At 48.4% G+C, this 12,229-nt stretch overlaps 1 protein-coding gene across 1 annotated transcript; it reads left to right on the top strand.

The window, feature by feature from the left end:
• Positions 1–2,058: 2,058 nt before the first annotated feature.
• Positions 2,059–11,739, top strand: ZC3H12D (zinc finger CCCH-type containing 12D). The gene is made up of 5 exons (XM_068677062.1): positions 2,059–2,435; positions 6,237–6,376; positions 7,375–7,609; positions 8,896–9,002; positions 9,480–11,739. Exons 1-5 carry the CDS (start codon positions 2,059–2,061, stop codon positions 10,448–10,450), a joined length of 1,830 nt encoding a protein of 609 aa, XP_068533163.1. The 3' UTR covers positions 10,451–11,739.
• Positions 11,740–12,229: the final 490 nt, after the last annotated feature.

Here is a 12,229-nt window from a genome sequence, read left to right as displayed (position 1 = left end):
CACACCTGAAAGCTGGGCTCGGTACGCTGCCCAGCCAGCCGTGACAGCCTGGGCTATTTTCATGCACGAAGTTGTATCTCTGTACTTCAGCTCAGTGAGCAGTTATTTCAAGGCTGAGAAGTCATCTCAGTACTGAAAAAGCAGGGAAATTCATTTTTATCTTTAGGACAGGAATTGAAAACATGGATTAGAGGTAAAGTGTGCCGCACTGTAAGGAAAGCCTGTCAAGTCCGCCAGCTAAAATAAATGCTTCCTATTGTTTAGATGGGAAAGTACATGTGCTAACTGCGTTCCCCTCATGTATGTGACACGATCAAGGTATTTTCTGTTTTGCTGATGCTGTTCATCACTTGAATAGCTCAGGACTTCTTCTGCAGAAAACTACCTGACAGTTAAAACGCTACGTAGGGATGTAAAGGTCAAAGTTGTACGAGGTATGGTTACCAACTAATTATCGGGTTTTCCTGTTCCTGGCTGAACAAATACTAATCAGTTTTAAATTAACTGAGCCCAGTGCAGATTTCTCTTCCACCACCCTGGGAAGGGCTTTCAGTGCCTTGGGGAGGAGCTGCCGTCACACTGCCCTCCCATCGGCGCCTTCCTGGTGGCTCCATCTCCTCCTCCAGAGCATTTCAGCTTCTGAGTTCCCGGAGGGGCCAGATCGGGCTGGGAAGGGGAGTGGATGGGGGTGCTACATCCAGCCCAGAAGGTGGTTGTTTGGTTGGATAGTGCTGGGCCATTTGCTGGCCACGACGAGGCTGTTATCCTTGGCTTGTACCATCACAGAGCAAACTGCTGATGGGCTGCAGTGGCCCTGGAGCTGCCTCCTTCCCAGGATGAACGCCTTGCTCACAGCTCCAGTGTGCTGCATTTTCACCCCCGTGCACTTTGCATCTTAATGTGAGCAGCCCGCACGTGTTCTCCCATCAGTGACGATGCTGAGAGAGCTGCAGGGAAAGGGAGACGGCCGCACTCATGTCCTACACATGGGTGGGGGAACTGGCTGTGATTCTGGTATCACCAACAACCACAGCGATGTGATGAGGGAAGCATCAGCACAAGCGTGCCAAATGTAGCCGAGAGCATTCGGCCTGGTGTTTGAGTAGTCCCCACGTGTGCCCTTGTCTCGTTTTGCTTGCTAAGTTGAAGTCCTTCTGGCCACGGCTGCTTATGCTGCCTGTCGCTTTCGTTTACGGGGCAGCGCAGAAATGTAAACAGCGAAGTTCTGGAGAAGCTGGAGGCAGCTTTCTGCTGCATCGGCACACTCATTTCTGAATTAGCCGCTTCTCTCGACAATAAATCTAAGTGAAATTGAAACTACTTTTCAGATTGCTTCCAACCACCGCTGATGACAGCTTTCAAAAAACAAGCCGCTTCTCCGAATGTGAAAACCCTCGCTGAAATAGAAAACAACAGGAAAATGTTAGCTCAGGCATCACCGGAGCGGATGAGTGATGGGCTTTCAGGAGGGCTGTCTGCATGCGCTCGGGTATATACTAGGAAACACAGCCCTATGGAGAAGTGCAGAGTTCCCGGTTACTTTGCAAATAATGTGTTTCCTTAAATCGCTGGGTGAGATTTGCTGTGCATGTCAAGTTGCCATGGCATCCGAGACCATCCAACAGCATTCGCTAGATTTTTATCTGCGGCTCGTTAACCACACTGAGCACATTGAAAATCCCCGGGTGCACTGCCTTTTATATCATATCCTGTCAGATAAGTCCGAAGAACAAACTTCACGCATGCAGGGTGACCGTGTGCGACAGGCTCGTGCAGCAGGATGACACCTGTCTGACATAACGCCCGGGGGCCGACCCACGTTGCGTGGAACACGTCGCCGCTGCATAAATAGGAGCGGGACAGAAAAATGCTTAAACGCTGAGAGAAGCCTGGGACGGCTCCTGCAGAGGGGACAGCTAAGCAGCTAGGCACCCTGCTGAGCTTGTGCCTTCCTCCTTAACACTTGTGCTTTGTTTTTTTTGTCTTTCTCCCACCTGAAGCTGATGCCTGCGGGACAAGGCCGGGAGGACGGCAGCGCTGCGTTTGGGAGGAGTGTCGATGCCCGCTGGGATGGCGCTGGCCGCTTCTAGCAACCCACCGCCACCGCGCTCCAGGGGAGCTCCTGCAGCGGGGATGGAGGTACACCACAGCAAGCTGGACTTCTTCTGCAAGCTGGGCTACAGCAAGCAGGACATCTGCAAAGTGCTGGAGAACCTGGGCCAAGAGGCCCTGGAGGACGACGTGCTGAAAGAGCTGATTCGGATGGGGAGCAAACCCCAGGCTCTGGAGAGCCAGGCTCAGCCCACCCCGCCAAAGCTCATTGCCCGGGGGTCCTGCAGCACTTCTCCGGTGTCACAGTGGCTTGGGGGAGATGAAAGTGATTCCTCCAGTCACTTGAGACCCATTGTGATCGACGGCAGCAATGTCGCGATGAGGTAAGCCGTGCTTATTGAAAGGGATCTCCCTTCCTCAGTGGCTTTTGAATTGTAAAGCTGCTGGCTTGAAGCGTGTTTTTTCCAGGTGAGGGGTGCATTAAAGTATTTGGCGTATAATATACGAAGCACTGCTTATTCCTCTGCTTTGGCTGAGGCACCTTCTGTCTCTAAGCCCATAGATACATACACCTAACGTAGTCACTGGCTTTCTCCGCATTTTGACCTTTCATAAGGTAATGTCAGCGTGATTCAGCAGCTCTTTCCCCTTTAGCTCCCCACCCATGTTTCCCTACCTTTCCGGATGAGTACCTAGGATTTCTAGGAGGACAGAACAGCCCCACTTACTTAGGAAGTAGAGGGAAAATTGAAGACAGGTGGCTGTGGTCCCTAATGAAATCAAAGCATCAAAGCTGTATTGTCTTCACTTACAACTAAATACCAACAAAGTTCCTGGCTTGATTTATATATATATATATAATTTATTTTTGGTTTGGCCACATTTTGTAGAAATAGCAGGAAAATGATAATTGACTTTTGTATTAAATAGTCTTATTTCTTCCTTAATTCATTCTGTTTCTGGGAAACGTGATAGCAGCCCATGCTGGCCAGTTATATTTCCTAGGTAGCGTCCTGACACCGTAAAAGCACTCTCAGTGCTGCAGAGGCTGGCATTTCCCTGTGGATGGGCAGGCCAGGGGCAGCAGTGTGTTGGCCTCTGTTCATTCCTCCGAGCAGTGCGAGCTGTCAGAGGTGCTGGGACACCCTGACCATCCACCACCCCTTCCCCTTGGCCTCCCTTTCCTCTCTGTGGGGCCAAGCCCGTCCGTGCACCTCTGAGCAGAGCAGAGGAGGGCTTCCTGCTCTGGTCACCCCGGGGTGAGGTGAGGTGAGACCACAGCCCCCCTAGTTAGAGGGCAAAAGGGACACATGCAGAGCAGGTGGTTCTGGAGGCTAAGCAAGTTGTGCCATCTTCTGGATGAAGGGAGAAATCCCTCCCGAAAGCAAGGGGATCCTCGGGGAAGCCCACAAGTAGGGAGGAATACCCAACAGCTGTCCTAGGGTCTCCGGTCTGTTTGCATTTTCACCCTACACCCTCCTTAGGGGTCCTTCTGTCTCTGTGTGAAATAAATGAGCACCAGCTGAGGCGGAGCAGCTGAGCAGGGCACCCACCCTGTTGTCATTTTAGGAGCAGGGATACCTGTGGCTGGCTCGGTTCTGCCGGCACAGCCGTGTCCTTGCTGATGTCCCAGGGTTTTTGGAGCGGGCAGAGTGGGACAGAGCAGGGAACAGTGCTGTCTGTAAGGCAGCAGCAGCTGCAGCCTTGCCACATTGACCACATGCCCACCAAAATGGTTTTCCAAAAGCCACCCGTGCTTCCAGCACGTGAAACTTAACTCTTTTTAAGAATAGCTTCCAAGATGCAAGGCAGAGAGCTGTTTGCCTGCCTAGATTCCTGAATGCTGGTGTTTTGCCATGGATTCTTTTTCTTTCATGGAAAAGGAATTAGAGGAATGTGCAGTAGTTCCCAGTTTCAAAAAGGCGAAGGTTTTACAGCTCCTCTCAGACATCCCCCGACTCTGCCTCGATAAAGTTAAGGGCTACTTGGCAGAGTGGAGAAGACTCCACAGCTTGTCAGCTCATACCGACCTGATGCAGCCTGGAGAGAGCTGCTTTCCTGTCCTGGATGTCTTTCCAAAGTGGAGCTGGATGACATTTGCCTTTGGATAATGGGATGGGCTTGGTGAGTGCTTTTGGTAACCCCATTTCAATTTTTCTGGTCTGCTGCTGTCAGATGGAGAGGGGATGTTTGCAGCATAGTCAGGGAAAAGGGACATTAGGTTTGCTTGCTGGAAGAACATCATCACCAACACCATCACCAGTAAAAGTGCAGGAGAAGCAGCAGCTTAGGGATGGAGCTATTAAAATGTTGAGGCTTGGAGAAGGACTTGCCTCTGTGGAGAAAAACATCTCGAGCCTTTGTATTCCCATCTTGGGACTGGTGCTTCTGGAGCACTTCAGACTTAGCACCAAGGGCCTGTTGTGGGGTGCAAGGTTTTGAAAAAAATTGATGTGCCCCGAGGTAATAAAGCAATTGGAAGATTTGGCAGTCACCAGGCAGCCTATCCACAGACTGAATGGAAAGTAAGCTTGCCTTCAGCTGAGTCCGGCATTAGGCTCTTAAATTCCCTTCCTTAGGCTGTACATGGTTATCAGAGGTAAGCAATGCTGGATCTTGATGCTTCAAGGCAGTCATTAGAAAGTCACCTGAACTTCTAATTCACCTGCCCAAGTGACTTTCAGTCTGTTCTTGGCAGACCCTAACCATGAAAACCAAACCAAACTTGTTCTAGAATAGAGATTATATACATTGAGCACTTCAGCTCACAGTATAGACTCTTTTTTTCTTTTTTCTTTTTCTTTTTTGTAAGAATTTCCATTGCCTGGATTTCTATTAAAAGACAACCAGATTTTATCCTCCCAACTGTACCATTTCTGATTTGTGGTCACTATTTCAGTAGTGTAACTTCCATTATATATAAAACATGGCTATAAGGTTGATATAAGCAGAATCTGGACTTGAATTTCTGGGGGCTGGGGAGGAAAAAGGCCTCTAGGACTGTGGCATCTTCTTCAGCTGGTCAATCACTGCAGGTAGGTGTAGTAACGGAGTGTGAGAGTCATTTACATCCACGTTTCACAGAGGGGAAAGCAGGAGTGAGATTGTGGTGATGTTATCCAGAAAGCTCAAAGTACAAGGATGAGGTTTCTGTAGATACTGCTGGGGTGTCTATCCCTTTCAGGACCTTTGTGAAGAGTTTATTTTTGTTCCCTTGTGGAGAAACAATCAACAAATTGCCTTCCTTTACACGTGCACTGCACTATAGTCAAATTTTAGATAACAGACACATAGTATGAACTTTCCAAAGGGGAAAGAGACTTAGGAAGGATATGACCCCTATCTATTTGCCCTGGGCATGCTTTCTGTGTCTTGCTCTGAACACGGATAACTGTCCAGAACCCACTTTGCCTGCATCTGCTACAGTGCACATCCTGGGGGTTTCCTACCTCTTTGTGCAATGAAGACAAAATCTACCAACTTGGGCAAGATAAAGATGGGCCAGAGGCATACTTGGCCATCCCAGCTGAGGGCTTGTCCCTTTTTGGGTGTCCTGGGTAAGATTCCCAATATTTCTGATCCTGCCTCTTGCAGTTTTTTTTTGTCTGTATTTTGACTCCTGTTTCCAGAAGAGGCCAGCAGCAGAATGACCTGCAATCACACTTGCAGCCACATGAAAGTCTGTGTGTCACTGTTACCGCAGAAGGAAATCCCCACATTTTGTTTAATGCAAGAGAGTCTCACGGGTTTCTGCACATGCTGGAAGAAACTCCATCCTCAAACCATTATCAGAGAAGGCACGTGAAGGGTCTGACACAACTTAGGTCAAGGTCTTGCTGGTACTTTAGTCCTAAAGTCCATCTAGATACAAGTCCAAGCCCATCTAGATACAGCTGAAAGCAACAGATTTGGTTAGTAGGCAAGTCATAGAAATCTGGGATGGAATATCTCTGTCTTAAAGCATCCAAACTTCTTCATATAACAAGCGGTCCTGCTGGAGGAGGTATTTGGATCTGTCCAACCGGGATAGCTTGCTCAGGACTGGAGGGTTATTTTCTTGGAAACTGGTGAACGACACAAAAGCTGTGTGTTTTGCTTTTTGTTACTGATTCAGTTAGAGACCTCTGTATGCTTCCTGAAAACTTTGCCTCACCATCCTCCTCCGATTTCGTTTTCTTTTTAAGCCATGGGAACAAAGAGGTCTTTTCCTGCTGGGGGATCCGCCTGGCGGTGGACTGGTTCCGAGAGAGGGGGCACACCTACATCAAGGTTTTTGTCCCGCTCTGGAGAAAGGAGCCCCCTCGACAAGACAGTCCCATTGCAGGTAGGCCACTATCCCAAGTGTAATTTGGCAATGAGTAAGTGCAGATTGGAGGCAGAGGTGTGAAGAATCCAGTATGGTTTTGCCCTGTAAACACACAGTGCAAACAGTGTCTAAGGTCTCCATCTCCATTAGTCACCAATTTATTGCCACATGCTCCTGGCTAGCAAGTAAAACTGAAGACTGGGCTTTGTTACAGTGCTTAGAAACCTTCTGCTTCGAAAGCACCAGTTTCTGCCAGCTGAGTTAAAGAATAATGAATTTGTTAGCTCACAACAGGACTGCAGAGCTTGTACGCCAGCCAGTAAGCAGTGAGATTGTTTCTGAGTAGTTATGTTTCACATGTTATCCAGAAGCGTCAATGTCCAAAACGTGTTCAGTGTTGCACAACTGCTCTCAGTCTATCAGTTAGCCTCTTACCCTGACACAGGGGCTGCACGGGTTCCTCAACCAGGAGAAGAAAGCGCATCAGCTGAGGTCTGTGATGGAGATGTAGACTGTACAGAAATAGATCAGCAAGATGTGTGCCTGCAGCTTGATGTCTACAGCTGAGAAGGCTAGCAGCCCACCTCTCTGCGAGGCAGGAATAGCAAGAAGTCAGAGTGTGCTCAGTGGCAGAGAATTTATTGATTTTATCAGGCACATCTTATCTCCCAGTGATACTCACACTGGGGCTGGTTATGAGCTTCCTAGCATCTACTGGGGTAAAAAGGGAACTACAGGGGTTCAGCATCCTTTAATGGTTAAGACATAAAAATCAATAAAAGGCACCTCAAATTTTATGAGCTGATGCGTTTATAAAATACTTAATTTTGTAAACTGCCAAACAACCACTAGGTACCACTGCACCTAAAATCACACCGTTTCAGGTTGCCTGCAGTGCTGAAACATCTCTAGATTCCTGTAGGTTTCTAGCATGACTGATATCAGGTCACCATTAATTGATTTATTTATTTTTTATTCCTTTTTTCCCCTTCTCCTTCTGCCAACCACCCCACCAGATCAGCACATTCTCGAAGAGCTTGAGAAGCAGTCGATCCTTGTGTACACCCCCTCTCGGAAGGTGAAAGGCAAGAGGGTGGTTTGCTACGATGATCGCTACATCGTGAAAGTTGCTTATGAGAAAGATGGAGTCATTGTCTCCAACGACCACTATCGGGATCTCCAGAATGAAAACCCAGAGTGGAAGTGGTTTATCGAGCAGCGGCTGCTCATGTACTCGTTTGTCAGTAACAGGTAAGGGAACATTGCTGTTTGTTGTTGAACAATCCGTAATTTAAACATTATGGGCCAAGACAGCTCAAACATTGCTGCACCTCTGGCTAGCACTGGTTTATGTGAACCCTGTTGGGAAAGGAATTTATCACAACTTTTCTTATCTCATTTCCTTAGTTCCTGCTCCCTCAGCTTTGGTTGTAAAACCCCATGTCACTCCTCAGTGAACCTCTCTATGTAAATGGCAATATTAATGACCAGCTTTGCTTCTCGCCAATCCAAATTGGGGCGTTCACCCAACACCTAGAACGTGTTCAGTTCTATTTCCTAGCAGTGTAACTGAATTAAATCAGAGAGGGGAGGCTGGCTACATTTTTTTTTTTTTTGATTCCCCTACGGGGCAGGAAATACTTCTTCCTGTGCTTTTATGATCGTAACTTTCTGATAGAAGAGAAAGGAGAAACTGGTCTCTGGCCCCTTGAGTATCCTTGCTGGGGAAAGTCTTGGTTGACACACCGGTGCTGTGTTCATGAGCCTGAGCTGTGTGCTCCTTGGTTTGCACAGTTTGTACAAACTTTGTACACAGTTTTGGGAGTCTCTTAAATAAAACAGCAGCTTGAAGGTGGAGGTTTCAGTCCCATCCTGTGGATAAACAATCTCCTTGCCTCCCCCTTGCTCCCGACCTCCTTTGTGCAGTGGGAAGTGTGGTGGAGTGAGGGTTCATTCAGATCAGAGGTATATGAATTGGTTTTCTCCCTGAAGCATTGCATTCAGGTGCTGGCATAGATGAGTAAACAGTTTGTCTGAGCACTTTGCAGGCCTTGTTAGCACCAAGGCTTTCCTGAACCCTCGAAAACGCTGGGCATGTTCGTTGCACTGGATGGATACTATGAACTGTAGCTCCCAATTAAGGAGTGGCTTCAGACCCCATTCTCCTTTTTTTTTTTTAAAAAAAAAAAAAAAAAAAAGTGGATTTGTTGTGGAAAGGAGCTGGGTGGAGGGACTACAGAGGCATTTGCTGCTGTTTCGGAAGAAAAAGGAAGTGATACTGTGACATCTGGGGCTGCTGCCAGGCCAGGGCTGTGCCAAGCCCCAGTATCTTTCCAGTTGTTTGAAGTTATTAGGAAATGAAAACAGCAGCTAATGTGGAGGTGAAGCACTGTTGGCTCAGCAAGCAGGAGGGATAATGCAGCTCCTGGAGGCCAGGCTGTGAAAGCATCACAAGCTTGTCCTGCCCCGAGCTTGTGCAGCAAGCTGTGGCAGCATTCAGGTTACTTCTGTTATTCCTGTGACTTCTCCTTTTTCAGGTTTATGCCTCCTGATGACCCCCTAGGCCGGCACGGACCCACCCTTAATAATTTCCTCAGCAAAAAGCCCGTGCTTCCCGAACCAACGTGGCAACCTTGCCCCTACGGTGGGTTCCTTTATGCTTCTCCAGGGCCTTGCTCCCTTGCTGTGGGGGGTGCCTGCACTCCCTACTTCACCCTCAGTGTGGTAGAAGATGGGGATGAGGCTGCTCAGGCATGTGGTGCTCCCACTGCAGGACAGCTTTCCTGAAATTCGGAGGTAGATCTCCGCACACCGTTTTTCAAAGCTGCTTTCTGTAGCAGTAGGTTTCCCAGCCCCTCGAGTGCAGCAACCAGAACACAGACCAACATCACACTTCACGCAGAAACTTCCTTCCGCTGCTGCAGCCTGCTATTTCGGTCGGCAGCATGTAAATCTGGGGGTCAAAAGTGGCATGTGGGAAAGTGGCACTTCCCCGCTGTGCTTCTGGAGCTCGCCCCAGCCTTGTGGCCGCAAAGCGCTGGGGAGAAGTCCTGGGTACGCGAATTGATGCTGGCACTGGTAACAATCTCCTATTTGATATATATATTTTTAATTCTTTCAGGTAAGAAATGCACCTATGGCAATAAATGCAAGTTCTACCACCCGGAGAGGCCACACCAAGCTCAGCTGTCGGTCGCTGATGAGCTCCGAGCCAAGATCAAGGTGCCTGGCGGCCTGGGGAAGGAGGAGGAGCCATGCACCCACTCTCCGTGCTGGACAGGCAGCGATCCCGTGCCCCCTGCCACCGGCACAGAAACGCTGCAGGGAGCCAACAGCGGTGTGGGGCCCTGCTGCTACACGGCTTGGTCCCCAGGCAGCTACCGCCCGCGGCTGGCTGACGCCTGGGCCCTCGGTCCCGACCCTGCCCTGGAGCAGGACCAGAGGCTGCCCGAGGCCCTGAGGGATGGAGGAGCCCTCGTGGAGGAGCTGTCGGCGCTCTCCATCAGTGAGGAGGCGTTTGGTGGAGCCGGGCCAGCCCGCGCCCCCCAGGACCGAGAGGTGGCCGACAGCCCGCGGGGCTGCTGTGGCCTCGGGCACGGCCCCTTCCTGCTCCACCACCACCACCCCTCGGACTGTGTCTGGAGGCACCTGGAGCACCGCTGGCCCCAGGAGAGCCCACAGGAGCCCAGCAGCCGCTGCCTCCCCGGCAGGCCTCAGCACAGCCCGGCCCTACAAGCACAGCGGCAGCAGCACCTCCTGCCTCCCTCCACCATGTCTCCAGCTGGGCTGCTGCAGGGGTACGGCGAGCGGTCTGCATTGCCCCGCCGCTGCTTCCCCAGCCAGTCCCTGCTGCTGGAAGCCAGCAGTGGGCTCAGCTTCTTCCAGAAAGCCTACGCTTACCCCGATGCTGCTTACTGCAGCTACTGGCCGCCCCCCGCTGCACGACCTCCTTGCGCCCAGCCAGCCAGCATCCACAGGGAGCTGTGCACCATGTTCTCCTGCGCTGAGGTGAACCGAGTCATGGCCTTGTACCCCGACATCAAGGACATGGCTAGTTTGACTTTACTCATTCAAAGACACAGGAACTTGTGAAAACTCCAGGTTAAGCTTCCCGGCAAATGCAGAGCTGCTGTTCTGAGGGTTGTCTGTGTTGTTAAAGGGCTTATGGCTGTTCAAGTAGCGCGCATCCAAGCCTCGACCAGCTATGGTGCACGGGGTATCAAGTCAAGGCAACTGTTGTGGTTCACAGCAGTGGGGTTCACAGCCTTCACCTTCCTTGGAAGTGAATACTTGGGTGAACCTCCCAAGTCAGTAAGGAACTGACTTGGGTGAACCTCCCCCTGGCCTGTTTTTTAGGCTGGTGTAGCTCCTTGTTAATTCCTTGAAACACTAGACATGTTTTCAAAGTCTTAAAGTCCTGGTCAACTACCATGAAAGAGAGATTCTCCATGGGTCTCATTAAAGGGCTCCTCACAGACCTATCCTGACTAGCAGAAAAAGTAATTTGGCATATTTCTCCTAACATGCGGCTGTGCTCTCTGCTAGAAGGCATCTTCAGGTCCACGTCAGGGCCTGATGGCTTTAATCACTAAAGCAACCCTGTCCTACGGGCGCAGCCCTGCATCTGTGAGCTTTAAAAGAAGCAGCTAGCGTTTATGAACCAATGCTGTGAACCCATAAGGTTACTAGTAGGAGTTGTGGAGAGACTCCAAGCTCTTGGAAACAGCTGCAGGTATATTTCTCAGGGCTCAAGCACAACATAAATCAAGTCAGGGAAGTCATTGTTAATATAAGTCCTGCTGTGGACTGAAGGCTCTGGGCTGTTTCTTCTTATTTGAGTTAACACAGACAATAGCAAGGAGGAAAAAAAACAACAACTTTAAAGGGCCTCTGTTCTAGTGAACAAGAAAACTGTTGTTGAATTAACCCTTAATTACCAAATGTGGTCCCATAATGCTATTATACAGATGATTTATGATTACAAACATTTAAACTGTGTTCTGCTGGGACGTTCAATTTTCAGTAAGCTGTAAAGCTGCTAATCTCTGCATTATTCCACTGACTTCTTTAGGGTATAATTCAAATGTTAAGGTTGATCCTGAAAGTTTTTGGCATTTTACCAAAGTTTGAGTATGTCAGTATGACATGTTTTAAAAATTATTTAGCACATTATAAAATGATCACCTAGAACACTTTGCTCTGAATATGTTTGTTTGCTTGCCTTTTTTAAAAAATGTTTTTTATACCATTCCTTTTAGCACTGATGGATAATTAGGTCTAATACTCAAGTGGGATTTACAGAATCTCTGCACTCTATGTGGCCCTACACTCTAGGTTAGGTTCTTCTCAGAAGTACAAGAATTAAACAGAAATTAAACAGATCTTGCTGAGTTCTCTTGTTTTTGAAAAGGTGACCAAGGAGAAGTAATTTACCCTTAGTATCACTATCAACTATCAAATGATTCATCTTGAATGTGGTGCTACTTTAACCTATTTCCTTCTGGAAACCACCAGCACCTTTTTATTTTTTTATTTGTTTAAAGACTCATCAGCAAACTAGTGCAGAAATAAGCAAACTGTATCAGCTGAATTGCTTGTGGTCATACGGTGGTTGACTCTGTTAAGAAATAATTATAGCTTTTTCCTCATGTTATTTTCCACTAGATATAGTCATTTTAATAGTTATTTTTTTTTAATAAGTTACCTCATTCAGATAATAAGTTTTGGATCATCAGAACAGCTTACAAGATATCCACTGGAAAATGCACACAGATTAGAACTGATGTTAAACCAAAACTATGGAAAAAGCATCCTGTGAACTACTTTGGAAAGTATTTAAGTTCTAAAGCCATTGTTAGTTGCCATAAGATA

The sequence above is a fragment of the Anas acuta genome, chromosome 3 (assembly GCF_963932015.1).
Source record: "Anas acuta chromosome 3, bAnaAcu1.1, whole genome shotgun sequence".
Lineage (NCBI taxonomy): Eukaryota > Metazoa > Chordata > Aves > Anseriformes > Anatidae > Anas > Anas acuta.
The sequence above is the reverse complement of the archived record's forward strand: the minus strand, read 5'-3'. Positions and strand labels throughout refer to the sequence as shown.